The sequence below is a fragment of the Peromyscus leucopus genome, chromosome 4 (genome assembly GCF_004664715.2).
Source record: "Peromyscus leucopus breed LL Stock chromosome 4, UCI_PerLeu_2.1, whole genome shotgun sequence".
Lineage (NCBI taxonomy): Eukaryota > Metazoa > Chordata > Mammalia > Rodentia > Cricetidae > Peromyscus > Peromyscus leucopus.
The window spans coordinates 52,943,626-52,969,756 of record NC_051066.1 but is presented as its reverse complement, the minus strand read 5'-3'; the positions used below and the strand labels follow the sequence as shown (position 1 = coordinate 52,969,756).

Below are 26,131 nucleotides of genomic sequence, written 5' to 3'. Positions count from 1 at the left end.
GCTAAGAACCAAACATGCTTTTAGCTCTGATATTTTTGCCTAAATTGAACTCTTCATGGTAATTATGCCTTCCTTAGTCTGTCAATCATTAACTGCTTTCTTCATGTCTCTAGCACTTTATAAGCACCACGACATGTCCTGTTGCTGAGAAAAAGTAGTAATGCAGATTTGCTTTTGATGTATACTCCAGCTTTTCAAGACCCTATTGTAAACAAAAAAAAATGATCTTTAATACTTCATAATATTCTACCCAGGCTTTCCATCATTAATTAAAGGACCTCCTTTCATTTCCCCCGATCAAAAAAAATAAATAAATAAACAATGAAACTATTCCCTAACTGCCCATCAGAGACCAAATAAAAGTCAGCCTCTCACAGCAGTGGTTATGGTCATGCCAATTTCACAGTGGGACTGGTGTACTCATTGCATTTTGAAAATGACCCTGCCCTCCATCTGTCTAAGCCAAATGCCCTGCTCTTTTCAAGCCAGGCCACTTGAGCAGCTTTCCATGAAATAAGAAGAAGGACACAAAATGGCCACCCTCCCGAGCTCTTCAGCTGCCATGCTCACAGACAGGTACCAACACAGAGAGGAGAAACCCAGATGATCCCTGTAGGTAGCCAAGAAATTTGGGGGAAAGCCGACAGCCCTTTCATTTTTTTGTGTGGGCTCTAAAAAGTCATTTGAAGGTGGATGGTTTCATAATGTAGGTACAGCTCTGCAAACAGAGAGAAACTGAGCCGATAAAGGGCATTTTTTATTTTCATGTTTACTAAATTTAATACCACCTTATTCAAAATGATAGTCTATGCATAAAGATTTTTAAATATTGAGTGTGAGTTTCCAAGGAACAAATGTCCGACAGGCTACCAATTGTCAAGGAAAGGATGAATTGTATTCCTTAAGATTTGAGCGCCAGGACACATCCCCCCACCAGACTTCACCTAAGAGGGTACACCAGGAAACAGGGTAAAAGAAAGCTCAAGTGGAGATACAGGAGTACTCCTTGACTGCTTTCAGTGGAGATCTTTGGTGGGCCAAAGACCCACTCTCCAACATACAAAATGGGTACAATTTGTTCCTTCCTTATTGATTGCATTAAATTTTTCCTTGTCTAATGGCATCCAAGAAGTCACATCGCTGCTAATTCTCAGCAAGAGTGAAGGCTGAAAAAGTACATGACCTCGGTCCTTCTATGATATGAGCGATTGTACACCTAATCAAGTCTTCTCCTTGTGATACTGGGTGACTAAGAGATGGGCAACCCTCACTGGTCACTGTACATCTGAAACTGCAGTTGAGACATGGAAGCCCAAAGTCTACTGCCCACACCAATTTAGTTGGTTGTTTCTATTTTTAAAAAGTAATCTTTCCTCATACACACTTGGTGCCCACACTTGGCAGTCCTTTACAAATTAATGGAGACATGCATATTGAAGTATTTGCCACTCACTGTTTCCCATGGAACCTAGTTCTTGGTTATCATGGTTCAACCTCTATGGTGGTTTGAATGAGAATGTCCCTCATAGGCCAATAGATTTGAACACTTAGTCTCCCATTGGTGGAACTGTTTGGGAAGGTGTGGCATTGCTGGAAGAGATATGTCACTGGAGATGAGCTTTGAGATTTCCCAGCATCCAAGTGCCACGCTCTCTCTGCCTCCATCTTGGAAATCAATATGTAAGCTCAATAGGGGTGATGGAGAGGTCCTTCTGCCCAGAACGCTGGGTCAGGAACTCAAGTATGACTCTTTCAAAAGGTTTGCTATAGTCATTTCTAAGATAGATTTGGAAAGACCTGACTTGATGCTCTTATCTATCTGCTCCTTTACATGTTATTTTACTTGGAACAGTTACCCAATGAGAGATTCTACTCTGCCTAGGACTCTCACTGGAATTTCAGCTAACCTCCTCAATCTTCCCTAGCTGATTTCAACTAAATATTTGTAAGACCCCAATTTGGTTATATTGAATTATCTATGTGATGTTTCTAGCTGCAACTTGCTATTTATTACTTTACTTTTGCTTGTTATGTTCTCAATAAACTGATTTTCAAAACCAAAACAGCCATTAGAGATTATCTTCTAGTTGGCACAGAATATGTGGTCACTGTGCGGTTACGAAATATACACTTAGGTCAGCACAAAAACGTAATTCTAGGATATGTCAAAGTATACAAGGTAAAAGGAAAAATATCATTGCCCCCAAACAGTGTACAAGCCTCAAAAACCCTCCAGGTACTCCAGGCCCTAAGGAGGCCACTGTCATTCCACAGAAAGGTCGCAACATCTAGCCCCCAAGCAACACGCCATTTTAACGAGTAGGGGGAAGTCTAACACTCGTATTACAGGCCTAAATGACTTCGTATGATCTTTTTCTATTTGACTATACAAACAAAAACACATATAAAGAAGTCAGTTCACGTCAAAAGTACACACGGTTACGTCTTCTTGAAATGAGACTACAATTCCCAGAATGCAAAGCAGCCAGGTCCCATGGGGAATGATAATGGTGCATGCTGGGAGAAAACAGGAATTTCTGTGTCTGGATTGCTTGACGTAGTTTTCTATCCCCTCTCTAACTTCTGTCTCTACCCAGTTTAAACTCTTATAACATATAACAAAAATTCAGAGACTGTGTTTATGATTGCTCTTCATACCTAACGGATTCTCTCTACCTCACAAAAACACCCCCCATAAACTTCCGTTTCCGGTTACCTAGTTGCCTTGGAAACTAGCACGCGCTCCAGTTTTGGCGGCTATGGCTTGGCAAAGCAGCTCCAAAGTACCCGACGGTGAGTTCACGGCGGTGGTGTACCGGCTCATCCGCGACTCCCGCTACTCAGAGGCGGTGCAGCTGCTGGGCGCCGAGCTGCAGAAGAGTCCTCGCAGCCGCGCCGGGCTGTCGCTGCTGGCCTACTGCTACTACCGCCTGCAGGAGTTCGAGCTCGCTGCAGAGTGCTATGAGCAACTGAGCCAGATGCACCCGGAACTCGAGCAGTACCGCCTCTACCAGGCCCAGGCGCTGTACAAGGCCTGCCTGTATCCAGAGGCCACGCGGGTCGCCTTCCTCCTGGACAACCCCACCTATCAGACGCGTGTCCTTCGTCTCCAGGCTGCTATCAAGTACAGCGAGGGCGACCTGCCAGGAGCCAGGAGCCTGGTGGAGCAGCTGCTGAGTGGAGAAGCCGGAGAAGACAGTGGAGGGGAGAATGATCCAGACAGTCTGGTCAATATGGGTTGTCTGCTCTACAAGGAGGGACACTATGAAGCTGCCTGTTCCAAGTTCTTAGCGGCCCTGCAGGCGTCTGGCTTCCAGCCTGACCTCTCCTACAACTTGGCTTTGGCTTATTACAGCAGTCGGCAGTATGCCCCTTCTCTGAAGCATATCGCTGATATAATTGAGCATGGCATCCGTCAGCACCCAGAGCTAGGTGTGGGCATGACCACTGAAGGCATTGATATTCGAAGTGTGGGCAACACTGTAGTCCTTCACCAGACTGCTCTGGTTGAAGCCTTCAACCTCAAGGCAGCCATAGAGTATCAACTGAGAAACTATGAGGTAGCCCAAGAAACCCTCACTGACATGCCACCCAGAGCAGAGGAAGAGTTGGACCCTGTGACCCTGCACAACCAGGCTCTGATGAACATGGATGCCAGGCCCACAGAGGGCTTTGAGAAGCTCCAGTTTCTGCTCCAGCAGAACCCCTTTCCCCCAGAGACCTTTGGCAACCTGCTGTTGCTCTACTGTAAATATGAGTATTTTGACCTGGCAGCTGATGTCCTGGCAGAAAATGCCCATTTGACTTACAAGTTCCTCACACCCTATCTCTATGACTTCTTGGATGCCATGATCACTTGCCAGACAGCTCCTGAAGAGGCTTTCATAAAGCTTGATGGGCTGGCTGGCATGCTGACTGAGCAGCTCAGGAGACTCACTAAGCAAGTTCAAGAAGCAAGACATAACAGAGATGATGAAGTTGTCATAAAGGCTTTAAATGAATATGATGAAACTCTTGAGAAGTATATCCCTGTACTGATGGCCCAGGCGAAAATCTACTGGAACTTTGAAAATTATCCAATGGTGGAGAAGATCTTCCGCAAATCTGTGGAATTCTGTAATGACCATGATGTGTGGAAGCTGAATGTGGCCCATGTTCTCTTCATGCAGGAAAACAAATACAAAGAGGCCATTGGTTTCTATGAGCCCATTGTCAAGAAGAATTATGATAACATCCTGAATGTCAGCGCTATTGTGTTAGCCAATCTGTGTGTCTCCTATATTATGACAAGTCAAAATGAGGAAGCTGAGGAGCTGATGAGGAAGATTGAAAAGGAAGAAGAACAACTCTCCTATGATGACCCAGACAAGAAAATCTACCACCTTTGCATTGTGAATTTGGTGATAGGAACACTCTATTGTGCCAAGGGAAACTATGACTTTGGCATCTCTCGAGTTATCAAAAGCCTGGAGCCTTACCATAAAAAGCTGGGAACTGATACGTGGTATTATGCCAAAAGATGCTTCCTGTCCTTGCTAGAAAACATGTCAAAGCACATGATAGTGCTTTGTGATAGTGTTATTCAAGAATGTGTCCAGTTTCTAGAGCACTGTGAAATCTTTGGCAGAAACATCCCTGCTATTTTAGAACAGCCCTTGGAGGAAGAGAGAATGCACATTGGGAAGAATACAGTCACGTATGAGTCCAGACAATTGAAAGCTTTGATTTATGAGATCATAGGATGGAATACATAGTAATTTCTGTTAATGACTTTTATTATAAAAGCTTTATTATCTTGGCATTGTCTTTTGTCTCCAAGCTTTAGCATTTTCATACAATTTATATATTGTACATTGTTTACTTTAAATGTATATTGTTAGATGCAGCTTTTCCTCATGAGAAACTTCACCAAATGTACGTAATAAATGAGCCCAGAAGCATGTATTTAAAATTTCAGAACTGAACGGAGGAAGTACCATCTAATAGTTTATAATGTTGGCATCTTTTTATTTTTGTTTTCTTGTGTATTTTATTGTGTTTGGAAAGAGCATTACATCCATGGAGGACTTGCGTGGACCCTGGATCTTAGTTATAGTACATTTGAGCTTTGGAAGTAATTTCAGAGAGTACATGTTCTGCTTCAGTTTACATTCATGATTATTTTATTTGTAGTGTAGAAGTTTTGCACACTTGTAGATTTTAAAGTTATTTTTTGTTTTGTGGGGTTTTAGGAGTTTGTTTTTGTTTTAGCGAGAAGTAATGTTTGACAATAATTTTTATGTTCTTAGTGGTTTTTCCTAGAATGTGCAAAATTCAATGTGAAATTTTGTTGCTAAGCAAAGGTGTAGTCCTGTGGTTTGAAGGTAATAAATAATTGAAAAATATCTGATATTTTTAGTGTTCATAATTGACCGTTAGCTATGATTGATAATACAAGTGATTTTAAAAGTCGATATTTAATTCCTATACTTATGTAGCAAATTAGAAGACATGAATACTAGGGTTTCTTCTCATAGCATCTTGGGAAAGCGAAACACACTTCATTCTATTATTTGACATTACCGAAGTCTCTTCTGAAATTGATGGCATGTAAATATTACATGAAATTATATTTCTGTACTTTTAAATGATATGGAAACTGTCCTGCACTATTTTTTTTTTAATTTGTTTACCAGCTTCATGGCCACAGTCTTCTTAGTTCTCAGGGGAATCCCATGGTGTTTGCTACTCATTGTACTCACGCACTTTTTGTCTTCTAGAAGGAATGGATCACTTACAGGTATGCGGGAGTTGCATGTGTGTATACATATGATGTATGGCATATATTACATACATTCACACACAATGATCTCTTTAGGTAGAGAAATACTAGCAGGCATGTCAGAGGCTATGACTAAAGGGTTTTTTTTTAAATAATTTATTACACTTTTACATTATTACTTGACCTGTTCCTGTTCACTCAAGATGTGATGAGTTTATATCTGAAAGAAACACAGAGGAATACTAAAATACTGCTTTATGTTAGGAACTTTTCTATTTGCGTTAAGCGCAAGAAACAGTCAACAGTCGATCCTAGACTGGCGGGTTCCTTCTGTTACAAAACAACTTCCGGGATGCATAAGGAAACCTCCAGACTTCCGTTTCCGTTGGCTTGTTGCCCTGGGAACCAGAACACTCCACAATCTTGACAGTTATGGCGGGGCTGAGCAGCTCGCAGATCCCCGACGGTGAGTTCACGGCGGTGGTGTACCGGCTCATCCGCGACTCCCGCTACTCAGAGGCGGTGCAGCTGCTGGGCGCCGAGCTGCAGAAGAGTCCTCGCAGCCGCGCCGGGCTGTCGCTGCTGGCCTACTGCTACTACCGCCTGCAGGAGTTCGAGCTCGCTGCAGAGTGCTATGAGCAACTGAGCCAGATGCACCCGGAACTCGAGCAGTACCGCCTCTACCAGGCCCAGGCTCTGTACAAGGCCTGCCTGTATCCAGAGGCCACGCGGGTCGCCTTCCTCCTGGACAACCCCACCTACTATAGCAGGGTCCTTCGTCTCCAGGCTGCTATCAAGTACAGCGAGGGCGACCTGCCAGGAGCCAGGAGTCTGGTGGAGCAGCTGCTGAGTGGGGAAGCCGGAGAAGACAGTGGAGGGGAGAATGATCCAGATAGTCTGGTCAATATGGGTTGTCTGCTCTACAAGGAGGGACACTATGAAGCTGCCTGTTCCAAGTTCTTTGCAGCTTTGCAGGCTTCTGGCTACCAGCCTGATGTATCTTACAACCTGGCTTTAGCTTGTTATAGCAACAGGCACTATGCCCCAGCTCTGAAGCATATCGCCAACATCATTGAGAGAGGCATCCGTCAGCACCCAGAGCTAGGTGTGGGCATGACCACTGAAGGCATTGATGTTCGAAGTGTGGGCAATACCATAGTCCTTCACCAGACTGCTCTGGTTGAAGCCTTCAACCTCAAGGCAGCCATAGAGTACCAACTGAGAAACTATGAGGCAGCTCAGGAAGCCCTCACTGACATGCCACCCAGAGCAGAGGAAGAGTTGGACCCTGTGACCCTGCACAACCAGGCTCTGATGAACATGGATGCCAGGCCCACAGAGGGCTTTGAGAAGCTCCAGTTTCTGCTCCAGCAGAACCCCTTTCCCCCAGAGACCTTTGGCAACCTGCTGTTGCTCTACTGTAAATATGAGTATTTTGACCTGGCAGCTGATGTCCTGGCAGAAAATGCCCATTTGACTTACAAGTTCCTCACACCCTATCTCTATGACTTCTTGGATGCCATGATCACTTGCCAGACAGCTCCTGAAGAGGCTTTCATAAAGCTTGATGGGCTGGCTGGCATGCTGACTGAGCAGCTCAGGAGACTCACTAAGCAAGTTCAAGAAGCAAGACATAACAGAGATGATGAAGTTGTCATAAAGGCTGTGAATGAATATGATGAAACTCTTGAGAAGTATATCCCTGTACTGATGGCCCAGGCGAAAATCTACTGGAATCTTGAAAATTATCCAATGGTGGAGAAGATCTTCCGCAAATCTGTGGAATTCTGTAATGACCATGATGTGTGGAAGCTGAATGTGGCCCATGTTCTCTTCATGCAGGAAAACAAATACAAAGAGGCCATTGGTTTCTATGAGCCCATTGTCAAGAAGAATTATGATAACATCCTGAATGTCAGCGCTATTGTGTTAGCCAACCTGTGTGTCTCCTACATTATGACAAGTCAAAATGAGGAAGCTGAGGAGCTGATGAGGAAGATTGAAAAGGAAGAAGAACAACTCTCCTATGGTGACCCAGACAAGAAAATCTACCACCTTTGCATTGTGAATTTGGTGATAGGAACACTTTATTGTGCCAAGGGAAACTATGACTTTGGCATCTCTCGGGTTATCAAAAGCCTGGAGCCTTACCATAAAAAGCTGGGAACTGATACGTGGTATTATGCCAAAAGATGCTTCCTGTCCTTGCTAGAAAACATGTCAAAACATACCATCATGCTGAGGGACACTGTTATTCAAGAATGTGTCCAGTTTCTAGAGCACTGTGAAATCTTTGGCAGAAATATCCCTGCTGTTATAGAACAGCCCTTGGAGGAAGAGAGAATGCACATTGGGAAGAATACAGTCACGTATGAGTCCAGACAACTGAAAGCTTTGATTTATGAGATCATAGGGTGGAATATGTAGTTACTTCCGAAAAGGTCATTAGAGTTTTTCCAATCTATATTTTACTCTCTTTTTATTTTCCTGTGCATTTTTATATTTGTTTCAGGTTTGACTCTACTTAATACTATAGCAACCTGTCCACCATCGTAACCCTTGTGTGGATATAAGCTCCCACATTCTTGCTACTAGACACAGTCCATAATTGCTGCGGCAGCGGCATCTCTGCAGAGGCAAAAACACTCACTGCACTTAGTGTTTCTGCTTTGGGCTGTAAAGAGGACTTAGGCTCAGTCAGTTACTAGTATACAGTCACGTGGATTTGACTGCCTTGTAGACCCGGTTGCTGGACCACAGCAAACCATCTCTCTATCAGCAGAGAGAAACAGAAGACAGACTTTGTTCTCTTGGTAGATTGTGCTGCCCAATAAATCTAATGCTTAGCCATATGCCTCCAGGTTTTTTATCTCTTTTGGTCGATTGGTTTGTTGGTTGGTCTTGTTTGGGGCCTTTCTGTTACTGTTGTTTGAGTTCTTCCACTTTCTGGACCCCATCCAAAATCAAAGTCTAGTTGGAGCTGGCCTAAGTCATTTTGAAAGGACAATTACTGGATGACAGGATCATTTTCCTAGGTTCTCTTCAGGTTATTCTTAGCCAATGGTTCCATTTTCTTCCATAATGTACTTGGTTAGTTAGTTCTTATGTTTTATAATTAACATTATCATTTCTTTCTGCTTTGGGTTTTCCATAGTTGACTGCATCTCATAAATATTTACAAATACAAAGTGTAGAAATTCCTTTTTTAAAGGTGTGTATGTGTAGGCATGTGGGTGCCATGATGTGGTTGTAGAAGTCAGAACAACTTTTGGGAATAGGTTTCCCCCTTCTGCTGTGAGTCTCATGGATTGAACTCAAATCATCAGGCTTCCCCAGCAGCACTTTGACCCACTGAGCCACCTTGGAAGCTCGAGTTTAGAAGCTTTGTAATGTTTCTAGTTTAGAGAGAAATGTTGAACTGAAAATGAGAAAGAAAAAAAAGGGATAAGTTGCAGACACTCTACAGCCTGTGAGTCTTAATTCTCTTACTCCTCAGGGTCTTACAATCCTTTCAGCTACTAGACCCTTTCTACAGTTACTTTTGGCAATAGCGCTATCTCTATTTCAGCAAAATCCATACAAAGGACACATGCCTTCTTTTATAACCTGGAATGATGAGCCTGGTCAAAATGAAATACATAACTGCATCTCAGATTAATGCGTTCTAGTACTTGGGCTTACCGAAAATGTTTACCATTAAGGGGAATGTTATCTCATAACTTACTGGTTACTAAAAAAAATTGAAGTTTTTATTTTTACCTGGTGTTTCTGCATATAACTCTAGCTGTGAATGTATACAAGGCAGTCCCTCTTTTCTGCTACCATTGTGCATAAACTATGTATTGTGTTAATATTTAGAAATAAAAATTCTCTTAATTTCATTTTGCAGTTGATCTAATAATGCATGTTTTTGTTTTTGTTTTGTTTTGTTTTGTTTTGTTTTGTTTTGTTTTGTTTTTGAGAAGAGGAGACTTATTCTTAATTATTCCCGAAAATGACAAACCACCTTTTGGTTCAGCATTTTTATTGACAGGCTATTATAATGTGCATGTCCACACATGCACAAACACACAATTATTCTTGGAATAAATGGAGCCTCTCCTGTCCCTGAGGTGACGTCCCCAACTGCAAGTCTGCCAAATATCTGGAAACAGAGAAGCAGGCGAAGTGAAGGGGTAATAGAGACTTAGCTGTGTGATAGACTTCACGGCCCACCATGGATCCCCTTCATGTCCACATCTCAGCAGTTCATCAAATGTCTCCTGGATCACAGAGGAGAAGTAACAGATGCCAGTGCCGTGTCTGTAACGAACTCACTAAATCGGATCATCAGTCCTTACACTCTCATTGAATACAGAGAAAGAGCCTGCAGGCTCCCACAAAGGACAGTCACCCACCGCAGGGGACAGTCTCCGTTCATAAGGCTTTCTCACAGAGCATTTTCTGTTCCTGCCTTCAAAGGTTTATTTAAGAGATAGTGGTGTTTACTGCTGCAGAATGTATCACATGATAAACGAAAAATCAATCTATCTTCCTTCCCAGCCTCCTTTTCCTAGTTCATCTTCTCCTGTTTGTCAGTTATAGGGACACTGTCCTGACGGCAGCACAGAGCACAGCCAGGTGTGAGGAATGCACACTGACCTTTAGCAGGAGATGCTGGGCAGATGAGCTTTATGATGTCAAGGTGACTCTAGGCGTTCTTTAACCATGCCCTTTTGTAAATTGAGGGAACATAGAGAAAAAGTGACTTTAAGAGGACTCACCAAAAACGCAATCCCATGTAATTGGTAGAACACATGGGGCTTCATATTTGTAGCAATCTCCATCCTTTCCTGTCAAACACTTTCATGCCAGTAAGAAAACAGTGGCAGCTTTAAATGCATAGTATTTTTAGATTTGAAATGCTCTGTAGCATCACAGATTACATATAATAAAATCTAGAGGATATTTGCTTTTTTGTATCCATAAAAATCTTCCAGTGAAGCACAGGACCAGACATTGGCCAGAATGTAATTAATTTATTATCCATGGAATATTTCGTATTCTCTTGGGTGGCAAGTCTCTGCAGGATGATTAGACTTGAATCTGCTATTAGTTGAGGTAATTTTGGTCAAGTAAATCAGCTCCCTTGGACTTAGTCCTAGTTTGATCCACCACAGACTGAAATCCTTATTGCTGCATCACAAAATATTTGAATCAGAATCATCTTCATAGGGGGAAATTACCAAAATTTAGAGGAATAAGCATAATGGAAATTACTGGGGAAATAGAGATGTGCGTTTATAGCATGAAAGAAGCATTTTGGGATAAAGCAGGCCTTGCCCATAACCTGGCTTAACTATGATTAGGTGAATAAGTAAAAAGAGTCCATGTTCTGGCCCCAAAGTGAAATGTGCATGCTCCAGCATTAAATGCACCATGGTGACTAGATGAATTAGCTCCAAATAATGAATGGCTAAAAGTGTGCTATGCAAACAGGACACTTGCAAGACCCAGCAGACAGCATCCACTGGTCTTTTTAATTATTAGGAGACATAAGTGGCCAAGAAAAGGGAAATGAGACTAACTTTTCACCAGCAACTGCTGTTTTTTTAAAAATGCCCACAAGCTCTTAAGATGTTAAAATTTAGCACTAAGATCCTGGTTGTTGAGCTTCTGCTCAGGATTCATTGTACGAAAACACAGTCTCTTGATTCTGGATTCTCCATGCCCTATCCTATAGCTAATGCCCTTCACATACAAAAAGAATCTAGGCTGTGGCGAATATAAGCCATCCATTCCATGTTTAAGCCAGGACGTGATTCAGCAAGAGGCAGACACACCCTAATACTATGAAAAGAAACTCTCAGGCCAGGCAGCAGTGGTGCACGCCTTTAATCCCAGCACTTGTGGGGCAGAGCCAGGTGGATCTCTATGAGTGCAAGGCCAGCCTGGTCCACAGAGTGAGCTCCAGGACAGGCTCCAAAGCTACGCAGAGAAACCTTGTCTCAAAAAACAAAAACAAAAAAAAAGAAAGGAAGGAAGGAGGGAGGGAGGGAGGGAGGGAGGAAGGAAGAAAGAAAGAAAGAAAGAAAGAAGAAAGAAAGAAAGAAAGAAAGAAAGAAAGAGAGAGAAAGAAAAAGAAAAAAGAAAGAAAAAGAAGAAAGAAAAAAGGAAGGAAGGAAGAAAAAGAGAGAGAGAGAGAAAGAAAGAAAGAAAGAAAGAAAGAAAGAAAGAAAGAAAGAAAGAAAGAAAGAAAGAAAGAGAAGAAGAAACCCTCAGGAGACGGTTGCTGAAAAACCTGGTGGCCAAGCAGTGCCCCGGGCACATGCCAGAATTGTTTGTGTGTCCTGGGAAAGACCAAGCTCCCTCTGCAGTTAATACAGCACTTTTGTTTCTGGAAGTTTTATTCTCATCCTGAGTCATTATTAAGCCGTTCTTGAAAAAATACGGGAGAACAAAGAGCTACACTGTTGGGATGTTGTAGGCAGCTCAGAGACTAAGAATCGCTTCTTGATAATGTATGTAGGATGGACGATAAGATGGTCGGCAAAGGTATCAAAATGTTCTGCAAACATCCATGGGAAACCAGCTGGGCGACCAGATGTGTCGTCTTTTAAGTATTGGCAGATAAGACCTAACCAGATCTTCTACTTACAAATTTGCTGTTAAGTCAACATGTGGAAGGTGTTTAATGGCAAAGCCAGAACACAGAGGCCTTGGACTTGCTCGATTCTTCAATCATACAACTGAGTCTCAGAGATAAATTTTATTCATCCAAAACAAAAGAGCCAAGAGTGAGAAATGAGAATGAAAATCTGGGGTTTCTGGCTGAATTTTTATGTTCTCTCCATGATAACATTTTTCCCTTTAGGTATTTTTTTTCCTTCAGATTATTCTATCAACGCCTACCATTTCTTTCCCAGATCTATGACTTCCACTACATCCATTTGCTGATTTTATAATTGGTAGTTTAAGAAGAATGATTCAGTATGTACTTATGAGTACATTCCTGAGCCAATCTAGATGATGCCGTACTTTCCAAAAGTGTACTCAGTGGCTCTTGAGTGGACATAACATACTGTGGGTGGGGTGGGGTGGAGTTATCTGCGATGCAATCCTATCACCTCCTTCTGTGATTCCTTTTTGTTTTTTATGCCTCCCAGGACTGGAGACCAAACCCAGTGACGTTAGCATTCTTCCCCTGAACTAAATTCCCAGCCTTACCTCTTTACTTAAAAACCGCTTTTCTATGACCCTTCGGTCAGTTGGTGATTTTTCATTCTAGTTTCCAGCCACCAACCATACACTAACAAGCTATCAGAGGCTCCCTGCACCTCAAGTGAACAGGCTGGGAGGCACTCGGGAGAGCAGAGGCCTTGAACTCTTTTGAGTGCTTGCCCGACCACTGCCCTTTACGGTATACATGATAAATCCTTTAGCGTCTAAGAAGGATGAGAGCGGGGAGCAGGGGTGGGGTGGGAGGGAACTGATGGAACGGAATGGCGTCACTGGAGAAGTCTGGGGCTCTGTAAAGCTTCCCTTTTACCTGCAAAAACCATTTGAGCCAAGCTCCTCAGTGCTCGCCCTTTCTCAGGATGATGGTTGCTGGATTTATCTTAGTTTGGGAGTGGAGTGGGGGAGGGGGTGAGTACAAACCAAGAAAAAGGCTAAAGACAGGTTTACTGGTATTTGTGCACACACACACACACACACACACACACACACACACACACACACTTGTTTTATTAATCCTCGGCTTCCACATCAGAACCAACTGGAAAACCAAAAAGTGTCGAGATGCCTAGGACCTCAGCTTTCATGGGTGTGTTTCAGGTTATAGAGACGAGAATGGGAGGAGGGGTCAATGTTTTGTTTTGTTTTTGTTTTTCAAGACATATTTTCTCTGCATCACCCTGGCTGTCCTGGAACTTGCTCTGTAGACCAGGAGGTCCTTGAACTCATGGAGATCCACCAGCCTCTACCTTCCAAGTGCTGGGATTAAAGGTATGTGCCACCTCACCTGGCTGAGGGGTCAATCTTTAAGCCTGCCCAGATGGTTCTAATGTGGAGCTGAGGTTGAGAACCACTGTTCTCTACAATCTCCATAGTGCCTGTCTGGGTGTCCTATGCAGGGTGGAGGGTAGAACGCAGCACATCTGAGAATAAAATGATTCATGCCAAACATATGAACAAAATAGAGAACCTGCAGTTTTTTGTTTTGTTTTGTTTAATTTGGAGCTGAGGACCGAACCCAGGACCTTGCACTTGCTAGGCAAGCACTCTACCACTGAGCTAAATCCCCAACCCCGAGAACCTGCATTCTTAAGGCATTCTGTATGGGGTATTCTGATCCATTTATATACATCTTATAAGCGGTTAAACCTCTCAACATGTTCCTTAATTATCACACCTTTCAGAATTCTTCAGAAATCTTTGGCTTTCATAGAAGGAATCTGAAGACTCAAGCTGCTAAATGCTGCGAGTAACTATCAGAAACTCTTTAAAGGAGGCTTCCTTGGGGCTGGGGTGAAAGCTCAGTGATTAAAGTGGAATGCTCTTGCAAAGGCCCCAAGTTCAGTTCCCAGCATCCACCACAGCTGGCTCACAACCACTAGAAACACCAGCTCCAGGGATCCAGTGCCACCTTCTGGCCTCTTGGAGCAACTGCACTCATGTTCATATACCAACACACACATACACACACACACACACACACACACACACACACATCAGTACGTAAGCAGCACAAATAAGACGGGCAGGTGGTCAGCTGATTTCAAAACCGAGAGGGAACATGAAGTTAAGAGGGATGAGAAGGTAAGGGATGATGGCTCTGGGAGGCGTTGGGGACAGAGGGGGGATAAATATGATCAAAACGTGCATGAAATTCTCAAAGAATTAATGAAAAATTATATTTTTAAGAAAGAAAGAAAATTAAACTGACTTACTCAAATGAACGACTTCTAAATCTAAAGTTTGCTCACTTTATTTTGGGCAAGACACAAGATAAATACCAACACCTGTATTACCTGCGGCTTGTATGCAAAAACCTTGCTGCAGATTTTATGTTTCCTCCATATTCATGTACGGCCTTTACAGGCGAATCTCAGGAATAATAGAATGAAAATAAAACAGCAGCAGCATTAATTCACAAGCAGTACACTTCCGTGTTGAAATGAAGCAAGCCAATCTTCTCCACAAGAAAAATTAGTCTACCTTGGGCATTATTTCAGCTTTGTCTCTTATGAGAACCCTGGTTCTAGGAAAGCCTTTGGTTCTTCCTAACAATTCCCCTCAGCCCTGCATCCACAGCACTTACCCAGCCCAACTTATCCTGAACTGTTGACTTAATCCATCCTATAAAAGAAGGACACACAAAAATTCAAATTCAAAACAGGTGGTCCTGGTCGGATCATTTGATTTACTCCTATGATCCCCAGGAAAAGTATCTGTTTTGAGACAGACTTCAACGACTGCTCCTGCTGTCTTGCCCCTACACACACACACACACACACACACACACACACACACACATCAAAGCCATCTTTGTACACAATCTAAACTCCAGTTGCTGATCTCCTGGCTGGTGTCATTTCCAAAGCACCGCGCAGGCTGTGACAGTCACAGTGGGAACCTGCCTCTCCGCGGAGCCTCCATCTGCTTCCAGTCAGAGAGAGCCTCTTTGGGGAGCCACGGTAAACACAGAGCACCCACTGCTCCCCATGGGGCCCAAAGTCTTTTATATTCATCTTTTTTTAGGATTAGCGGTTGTTAAGATGGAGCATGCTTACTTTTCCCCCGTGTAAGAAGGTTTGGAGGATTACAATGCTGAACTTCATCCATGTCTGGATCATTGTGATATTTTAGGAAAAAACAAAAACAACATAAACAAGCAAAACCACTGTATTCTAAAGTACTATGCAAATATTACCAAATGAAAACGTAATTAGTGGAATTCCTCCCTTTGTGAGAAGAGCTTATAATTAATGCCAGGGGCTCATTATTATAAAACCTGCATTTTGAAGCAAATATTTCTGAGTTCTTGTGATCCAAAGGGGAGTTTTATGTTTGTTTGTTTTGCTGGTTTTGTTTTTAATATTTACAGTTGTGCCCAAAGGCTATTCATTCACTCGCTCGTTGAGGGCCACAGAAATGGTCCAATAGGTTATGCAGAGAGAGCATACCGCATGGTGAGATGTCTCCACACTGGCCTTCCATGGGGCGGCTCTAACCACACACTCGACTGTGAATAATTGGAGTTCCACAGACAGGCTGTAGTTGTAACTAACTGGAAATTGAGTGTACGCATCCAGCAGTAAATGAACAGTGGTCATCTTTATTACTGAAGAAATGAAGCTTGGGTTAGTTTCCCAGGAACGTTTAACAAGAGAACTGACTTCAGGAGCACAGCTTTTCTCTCATCTCCCACAGGTGTGGCTTCTGTCACAGAGCAGGAAGAGACTGGATTCTGCTCGGTAGGGAACGGTGGATTAAACGTGTTTTTATAAGCTTTCATTTTCCTCAGAGAAGGCTGACTGTAAGGATGAAATAGAAAAACAACTCATTTCAATATACCTCAAACCCCAAGTCCCAGAGAGAGATGGGGATACAAAGGCCTTTTTTATTCATCTATGCCAGTTGATTTCAATGCAGTTTCCTGGGAGTTGAGTCTGAACCGGGGGAGTTTTCCTGAGTGTGTTGGGGTAAAGGAAAGATGAACAGTAAACCAAAGTGTAGCATGAATCTTAACAGTTATTAATAAAATCAAACCTGAGCCAGGTATTGGGATGAACACTGGAAGATCAGAGAGAGAGAACAAGCCACAGCTAACCTCACCTGGCCAACTTCTCAGCTGATCCTGTTTCCTCAGACTGGAGGCCTCTGGAGTTCTCATCCAGAATGAATCTCAGCTGAACTGTGCTGCTCAAAACCTAAAAGCTTAACCAGCCAAATGCTTAACCAACCAAATGCTTCTAGTTTCTGGTCCTCACGCCTTATATACCTTTCTGCTTTCTACCACCACTCCCTGGGATTAAAGGCTGGCTTTCTGGGATTAAAGGCGTGTGTCACCATGCCTGGCCGTTTCCAATGTGGCCTTGAACTCACAGAGATCCAGAGGGATATCTACCTCTGTAATGCTAGGATTAAAGGTGTGAGTGCCACCATTTTCTAGCCTTTGTATCTAGTGGCTGTTCTGTCTCTGACCCCAGATAAGTTTATTAGGGTGCACAATATTTTGGGGGAACACAATACCACCATACCAAAGGACCATAAGATTGTGGAAATAGGATGAAATGTCAGCTTTAATGTGACATATACTACATCAAGTTTTGTGGTCCTATCTCTTAGCACGGGGCTGATTGCAGCTTTATTGGAGAAAATTCCTAAGTAGTGATATACAGTGTGCTTGGCTTTGACAGGAGCACCTCAGAGGCACCTGAGCGACTGCAGTTTACCAATCCTTGGTTGAGGTAAACAGAACACAGGATTCTCGGGAGGACCATGATCTTCACTGAACGAAAGCATGATTTTGATCTATTATCGACTATTTCTCAAAGGCCTCCTCTCTTCAGCAAAACAAGCCCACACTTTGCCACCAATGGCCGAATGCCCTTGAGGGTTCCCGCCAGATTGATGGGAGAATAGTTGAAGCCTTCTAAACTTGTAGTCCTGATCCGCCAAGCTGAGAGTGGGTGCTGATGCGCTGTGGGTGGTTTGTTGCTGTTTTGCTTTGGTTTGGTTTTGGTGTCCTCCTTCCCCAGCTCACCAAACACACCAAACTAGACCATCTGGTGGATTACAAATTCCACCAGCAGAGGGGGCCTCAAGGCTTGAAAACTCACAGGAGAGGGCTGAGAGAACGGCTGCAGGGAACAGGCTTGACACCCCAGCCTTCTCCCTGAGGAGTCACTTTAAAAGGAAACCGCAAGCCTTGGCATCAGTCTGGCAAGGGCGAGGTAGTCACAATTCAGTGCAACATTCAGTGTTCGGCTTTCATGAGGATCTGGTGGGCCACGGTACATAGCTCGATAAAACAGCAAATGTCCGATGATCGACATATTTTTTTTTTAAATCTATGTGGCAGCTGTGGGCCGACTAGGCAGGCATCCCCCTGTGTGCATCCTGTGTATTTAGGGTTATGAAGCTGGATCTTAAAGAGCATAAGTTCCAGTTCTCACTTTCCGCACATGAACAGTAAACACCGAAAACTCTGTCCCACAGAAGGTTACTACTGTAGGGGTGAGACTGTGCGGTCTGTGTGGGAATGTCGTCGACAGCCTGGTTGGTGTGTCCTGGGAGCTGTATGACTTCACAGTCAGACCATCTCATCTTCCAGGGTCCCTTTTCCCATAAGTAAAAGCACAGCAAAAGATCACCTAGTGCTGTGCGGTTTGGGAGCTTGTCACAGGCGGATGACGATGATCTGACCTTCTCCCTGCAGTCAGTTCTCAGGCCTCTTGCTCTGTTATTCCTTCATCTTCTCTACATTGATAAGTGTGGTTCACATGGATGAGTACAGACCAGACTCAATGCAGCTGCGCCAGAACAAAGCCGTGTGACTCCACCCTGAACATGGCCATCAAAAAGATAATCCAGGGAAATAAGAGACTGCGCGAAAGTGGGAACACTTGAGTGATTTGGTTTTGCTTCCCTTCTTTCTTTCTTTCTTTTTAAGCTTATTTTGGCTCACAGTTGGAGGTTACATACAGTTTGTCTGTCACAGTAGAGATCTCACCTCAGCAGCAGCTTGAGGGAGCTGATTACATCACGTACCTCGTACCTCGTACCTCGTACCTCCTACCTCCTACCTCCTACCTACCTCCTACCTCCTACCTCCTACCTCCTACCTCGCAGGGCTGGCGAGATGGTTCAGCAAGTAAAGAGCTTTCCACGCATGCGGAAAGACCCAAAGTCAATGCCTGGAAACCAAGGAACAAGGGAAGAACGGACTTCCAGAAGTTGTCCTCTGCGCTCCCACCCACCCTGTGCCTGTACGTACACACACACACACACACACACACACACACACACACACACACACACACTCCAAAGTAAAAATAACAAATAGCGTAAAAAATTAAAAATAAAATAAGCTTGTAAGCAGGCAGCATGGCTCACGCCAGTAATCCCAGCACTCAAGAGGCTGAGGCAGGAGGATCACTGAGAATTTGGAACCAGGTTGGGCTACAGAGTGAATAGGGTGTGTGTCCCGTCTCAAAACAAACGCCTGAACAAAACCAAAGGACACAAAGGTTCTGTAACAGTGGCGATCAACAGAATCCAAGAGAATACAAAGAAGGAAGCAGGGTTAAGCTCTCATCCACAGCCGAAGATGTTAAGAGGTGGATGGGGCCCCATCCCTGCCAGGGCCCCACCCCAGGGGCAAGCTGTAGTCATGCAACAACACTCCCTGAGTTCCAGGATATTGAATTTGGGCTCAGAAAGCCAGACATCATGTAATCACGGTTTGGAATTACAGGTCTAATAAAAGCCCACACACTTGCCTTTTTTTTTTAAGCACGCACAAAGCTCTGTGTTTGGTAGAAGGTAGGAGATGGGGGAGAAGCTGAATGTGGAAGAAACCTCTGCACAAGGTCAAGTGTCTCCAGGGCAGGCACAGACAATGGCAGGACTGTCCTCTAAGAACATGACCCCTCTGAAGGAAAGGGGAAAAGAGCGTCTGGAAAGAGACTCCTTACTCAGAGTACCCTAGCAAGGACCGCCTACCCATTTCTTCTGTCTACTTGCCTGCTCTGTGATGAGGCCAACAGACTTTCCCTCATTGCTACGTGGAAATAATGCAGATGGACCTGCGCACTTGAGTGAATTCTATTAGGAGGCTCTGTGAACCTTGCGGCTGTGGGCACAGCTGCACATGATTGGTTTAATCCTCTCCTAGCACTATTGTTAAATCCCCTAACAATTTCTGAACAAGCAACCACGTCTTTATATTTTGTGGGGGGTTCCGAAAATCATGCACCTGGACATTTCTGTAAGTCTGTCTGCCTTCCGGCGGTTGGCCAATGGTTAATCCTTTCAGCATGCCTAGCTGTGGCTGACTGAGCTGAGCGTCTTTCCCTGTGCTCCATACTACAGCCTGTACATCTCTCTCACAGGTTTGGGTCCTTTGGCCTCTTTTAAACTGCAGGTCAGAGTCTGTGTCTTACACACGCTCCAGCATGTCTTTTGCCTTTTCCTAAAATTCAGAGTTGTGGGTGCTTTCTACTATGGGCATGTTAAACATTAATTAATTTTATAGAAATAAACTTTTTTTTTAAGATTTATTTATTATGTATACAGTGTTCTGCCTGCATGTATGCCTACATGCCAGAAGAGGGCACCAGATCTCATTATAGGTGGCTGTGAGCCACCATGTGGTTGCTGGGAATTGAACTCAGGACCTCTGGAAGAAGAGCCAGTGCTCTTAACCTGTGAACCATCTCTCCAGCCCAGCATTAATTAATTTTAGAATTAATGTGAAAAGATTGCCTGGAACAAAGATTAGCATAATCTTACACTGCTTGGGTACACATGTGCATCATGAAGCTTTATATGTGTTGTGAAAGTGATCTCCAGTGTTTTTACTTCATTTTGTACAAACCTCTCTGCACCCTTCATACCTGATTTTCTGTGAGTCTGCTGTAGACTTCAATGGTCACTGTATTTGAGGGCTGATCTGGGGAGACAGAGAGTGCACTGTATGAGAGTGGCGGGGGGGCTTGTGCCACACTACTTATGTGGAGGTCAGAGGGCAACTTCGAGTATCATCCTTGCCTCCTCCTTGTTCTGAGATGGAGTATCTCTTGTTATTCATGAGTGCAAAGGCCAGGCTAGCTGGCTGGACATGCTCCTGCCTCTGTCTGACTTTACCCATGTGTGCACTACTGCATCCAGCTTTATGTGGGTTCTGAGGACCAAATTCGGGTTTTCAGGTTTGCATGACAAATGCTTTACCACCCACTGAGACATCATCTCCCCAGCTCCTGAAAGAGGTTGCTTTGAAAGGATCAAATACAATTGAACTATAACAACGAGTCCTTTGTACAGTCCCAAGCCCATGGACCACAGCAAGAATGGGCAACCTTGCCAACACATCTCCTTACGCAAGAGGACGGTCAGAATGGCCCTTAAAGGATAGACCTCCTTTAATAACCCAGCGACCTTCCTCTTCCAAAGCAGAAAGGAAACGGTTCCTTATGAACTTGGGAAACACTTCTCAATAACAATCAAAACTGCATCATTGCTGAAAGTCAATGTGGTCACTGGATGGGGGCGCTGGCAGAGCAAAAGAAGAGAAAGTGTACCGTGCCTGCAGCTCACCTGGTAGAAATACCGGCAAGTGGATCCAACCGGAAGACTTCAGGCCCTTCCTCCATGACCGTTGGACAGCGATGGGCATCACTGACCTTTTTGTCAAAGCCCTGAGTGGCTTCTGCAGAGTAAATGATGGAGATTTGGGGGAGTGGAGCCTTCATGCAGAATGTGCTGTGCACCCTGAGGGTCGATGAACTAGTTGTAACCTAAGTAGGGAGCAGGAATCCATGAGGAGTCTTCTTCCTGTGAGAATGCCTGTACCTTTACATACGTCCCTCTTGGGCTTTAGGACAAAGTCCAAACTACCTAGAGCCTTGACTTCACTTCTGCTAGGAAGTTCTTTCCAAAGCCAGAGATGCTTTGGGTGGACCAAAGGGACACTGTGTTGCTTCTGTGCCCTGCCAGAGGAGTCCTATGGAAAGACGTTCATTTTTTTCAGGTAGGTTTTTATTTTTATGTGTATGGGTGTTTTGCCTGCATGTATGTCTGGGTACTTCATGTGTGAAGTGCTGTTGAAGACCAGAAAAGGGTGTCAGGTCCCCCGGAACTGGAATTACAGATGGCTATTAGTTGCCATGTGGCTGCTGGGGATAGAACTTGGACCTCTGAAAGAGCAGCTGGTGGTCCTAACCACAGAGCAATCCTCCCAGCTTCTAGAAAGTTATTCTTCATCAAATCTCCATCCATGTTCTCAAACACCACTGCCCAAAATGGCCTTGACTTTTCCCTCATCATGGCTAAACTTTAGACAGGTTTTTTGTTTGTTTGTTTGTTTTTCTTGCTCTGTTTTGTTTTTTTGTTTTTCCTCATTCTAAATTCTAACCTCTTTTCTTGGAACTTTTTTTTTCTCATGCTTTTTTTTTTTAATTTACTAAGAAATTTTTTATTCATTTTTATATACCAACCACAGATCCCCCTCTCATCCCTCCTTCCACTGCCTCCCAGCCTTCCTCCCCCAGCCCACCCCCAACCCCTCCTCTGAAAGGGTAAGGCCTCCCATGGGGAGACAGCAAAGCCTGGTACATTCAGTTGAGGCAGATCCAAAGCCTCTCCTCCCTGCATCAAGGCTGAACAAGGCATCTGACCATAGGTAGTGGGCTCCAAAAAGGCAGCTCATGCACCAGGGATAGATCTTGATCCCACTGTCCAGGGGCCCCTTAAGCAGACCAAGCTACACAACTGTCTCTATTATGCAGAGGGCCTAGTCCAGTCCCATGGAGGCTACTCAGCTGTTGGTCTAAAGTTCATGAGTTCCCACTAGCTTGGTTTGGTTGTCTCTGTAGATTTCCCCATCATGATTTTTGTGCCCCTTACTCATAGAATCCCTCTTCCCTCTCTTCAACTGGACTCCTGGAGCTCTATCTGGCGCTTGACTGTGGATCTCTGCATCTGCTTCCATCAGATGAAGTCACTGGATGAAGGCTCTCTGAGGACAGTTAGGGTATTCACCAATCTGATTACCAGAGCAGGCCAGCTCAGGCACCCTCTTGGAACTTTTTTAAAGAAAACATTAAATTGTGATTTTCCTCTGCTCCTTTAAGATACACGCTTCTGTTGTGTTGTTTTGTTTGTCTTGTTTTGTTTTGTTGGGTTTTTTTTTTGTTGGTAGTGGTGCTGCGGATCAAATACAAGACACTGAACTATACTCACATCTAAGAAATATGTAAATCATTTTTAAGGTCCCTTGCTTGGTTCATAACCCGAGAATGTCTTCCCAAGGACATAGGAGCCTTGGCTTGAAACACAGTCACCAAGGAAGAGACCGTGTCTCCCACGTCTGAGCCACACGCCCTATCCTTTGGAATGAGGGGAGCCCAGCTTTACTGGCATCCAATTTGTAAAACTGCCATCTGTTGAGAAGACATGAGAAGTGGCTTTCTCTTGGCTGAAGCCACTTAGCAAACAGATGGCTCAGTCTCCCTCTCATCCCACTGCTTGAGAATCCTGTACCCTGTTTCAGCAGAGTTGAATTCAGACTGACCTCTGGCCTCTCTCACCCACTGCAATAAAATCCTCACGCCTGCTTAACTTTGCTTGCTGTAAGACTGACGCTGGCATTGATAATGTAAATACACCCAAGCCAAAATGTGTTGTGTTCCTGCAAACCCTGGTTGCTTTATGAGAGAGTGTGACGAAATTACATGGGGGGTGGGGGGTGGGAAGGCATGTCTGAGTTAAGGTTGACAGAGGGGAAAAAGGAGTTCTTTCAGGGAAGCAGGAAGTGAATGGCTAAGAGCAGCCCTCAGTGGTCTTACTGGGTTTCCTCCTCCAATGCCTCATAGAGTTCTTAGCTCACATCAGGCACTGTCCAAGGCATTTTACAAATACGATCTCAATGAACTAGAACAAGTCTTGGAAAGAGTTTTGTTTTTCGTTGTTGTTTGGTTTTTTGTTGTATTAATAGCCCAGTGTTTTTTTAGACAAGGCACATCTCTTCCACCATGGAAAGCCTAAGTTAACTTGTTCAAGCTCATAGAGCTGTTGAGCACAAGATGCTGGCATTTTTACTTTAGTGTCCAATCATACTGCTAGATTTTACTGTAAGAAAAGAACACTATCGCGAGTCTTTCTCTGTCCCACCAGACAGTTCCCAAATAGCAACATGGAGACTTTTTTTATTAATTATGAAAGCTCAGCTTTAGCTTAGGCTTATCCCACTACCTCTTCTTCTTCTTCTTCTTCTTCTTCTTCTTCTTCTTCTTCTTCTTCTTCTTCTTCTTCTTCTTTCTTCTTCTTCTTCTCCTTCTTCTTCTTCTTTCTGACTTACTTATTAATAAATAATTATTATGTGTACAATGTTCTATCTGCACATATCCCTGTAGGCCAGAAGAGGGCACCAGATCTCATTACAGACGGTTGGGAGCCACCATGTGGTTGCTGGGAATTGAACTCAGGACCTTTGGAAGAGCAACCAGTGCTCTTAACCTCTGAGCCATCTCTCCAGCCCCCAACTAGCTCTTATAACTTAAATTAACCCATTTATATTAATCTACATTTTGCCTCATGGTTTTTTATCTCGTCCCCACTGCCCCGAGACAGGGTTTCTCTGTGTAGCTTTGGCACCTTTCCTGGAACTCACTCTGTAGCCCAGGTTGGCCTACAAACTCGCAGAGATCCACCTTGCTCTGCCTCCCAAGTGCTGGGATTAAAGGCGTGCGCCACCACCGCCCAGCGGCTTTTTCTCTTTCGTTCTGCGATGTCTAACTCCCTCCGTGTCTCTTGGGCATCTCCCTCACACCTAGAGTCATCTGGAGTTTTTTCTGGAAGTTCTGCCTATCTCTCCTGCCTAGCTATCGGCCATTCAGCTTTTTATTACACCAATCACAGCAACACCTCTTCATATAGTATACAAATATCCCACAACAGAACACAGAGGTGTGGAGACAGGCCCCAGCAGATCTACTTAGGTATCCCCGGTCTAAAGTACAGAGAAAAGTCTCAGGTCTCTATCAGAGAGGGACTTTCTTATTTCAGAGCTAAGAGCCCATAGCATCTGCGGCATCTACCATGCTGTCCTCCATCTCACAAGCTTGGTACGAATGCCTGGTTCCTACCGGTTCTCCATGCCAGAGGGCATTTCCATACAGAGTCTCTGTCGTTTTCCTGTAAGCCTGCTAACCGTGAGCACAAGCTCAGAGGCTCCAGGAGAAAGAAGGGCCTGTTTCTCTGCAGTGTGCCCCATGGTGACAGTCTCTGAGAGCAAATGGACAATGAGTCATTTCCTCTGTGCAAGGTGACCTTGGCTGATCCTTGCAGAGCTGCTGAACTGGCAGTTTTGATGGCCCTTGCAAGCAGATCCTGCCCCCGGCATGCCCAGCAGCTGCTTAGCTCTCTGCTTGCTCCTTCCAACTTTTCTCCCCTCCCCCGCTGTTTTAAAAGGAAAAGACCCATGGCTGAGAGCCACCAATGCTCACACAAAAGAAAGAAAACCCCAAATGCACATAAACTTCAGCTTCGGTCGCTTCCCTGGATCTCCAAGTTCCCAGAGGAGTTCGAAAGGTGTATACACAGACAGCTCCAGGCCAGGTATAAGGAGACAAAGCACACCGATTGGTAGCATCATTCTCTGGGACTCCCTTTCCCCATCTTTGGAAAGCCAGTCACTGTATCTGTGCCTTGCAACTATCCAGGGCCGTTAGAAGGCTCCAATGAAATAACGTCTGTAAAGTGCTTAGTAAACTGTAAAATGCTTTACAAATGTAAGGGATTATTATAAACCACAATACAGCGATGCTTTATGCTTTTATAAAACTACTGGCTGGAACTGCAGGAAGGGGAATCCCTCTGGTGATTTTGATTTTGGAAACAGGAGGGCTTGGGCCAGCCTGCTTGCCAGGTCCTGGCACCAGCTGTTTATTCCATTCCACTCAGCACCGCACATATGGCCGCAGCGAGCCTCCCGCGGAGCTGACAATATGCACCACTGAGTCTGAGCTAGGCCAGCACAGAGTCTTGACTCCACCGGGGCGATGTCTGGATTGCCACGTCTAACACCTAGGAAACGGAGACTTTACCACCTGGGACTTCACCACCAGAGCATTTGAGCCAGTTTTCTGTTGTTTTTGTAGATGAGAGTTCCCCCTCCTTAGCAACCAGAACTATTCAGATTCTCACCCTAAAAAAGCCTTCCTTTGAGCGGACTGAAACCCCCAGGTGTTGCTCTTTTTTTAAAACTTTGCTGGGATTGTAGCGGCAATGATATAAATGTCTGCCCGGGATCTGGGCTTGCAGGAGCGGAAAAGGAATAAGACACTGCTGCATTCTCTTCTCCGTGGACTGCATGCGTGTGACAAGGTGACACTGACCCACACTGGCAACTGAGTCGGCCCCTGTGGATTCTCCGTGGCGTTGCAGCCAAGCCCACGCCGGAGGTTCTCACTAACATCAAAGTGCAGTGGCCTCGCTGTTGATAACCTCCCAGGTCTCCCTGAGACGTTCTGAGATCATTTTGTGTCTCAGCGCTACTCCTGGCTTGTAAATGTCACGAGGAATTATGAACATTTGTGGAAAAGTAACTGTTTGACTAATTTCCTGTTCCACAAAGCAAACACACCACCCTAGGTATTCAGGATC

The 26,131-nt window shown here is 44.4% G+C and overlaps 2 protein-coding genes across 2 annotated transcripts; both read left to right on the top strand.

Annotated features, from left to right (window-relative positions):
• The first annotated feature begins 2,374 nt into the window (after positions 1-2,374).
• LOC114700811 (tetratricopeptide repeat protein 30A1) lies at positions 2,375-5,384 on the top strand. The gene has a single exon (XM_037204893.1). It carries the CDS (start codon positions 2,760-2,762, stop codon positions 4,752-4,754), a length of 1,995 nt encoding a protein of 664 aa, XP_037060788.1. The 5' UTR covers positions 2,375-2,759; the 3' UTR covers positions 4,755-5,384.
• Positions 5,385-5,461: 77 nt separating this feature from the next.
• On the top strand, positions 5,462-9,642 carry LOC114700812 (tetratricopeptide repeat protein 30A2). Its single transcript, XM_028880599.2, has one exon. The coding sequence runs from the start codon at positions 6,194-6,196 to the stop codon at positions 8,186-8,188; it is 1,995 nt and encodes a 664-aa protein (XP_028736432.1). The 5' UTR covers positions 5,462-6,193; the 3' UTR covers positions 8,189-9,642.
• The last annotated feature ends 16,489 nt before the right edge of the window (positions 9,643-26,131 follow it).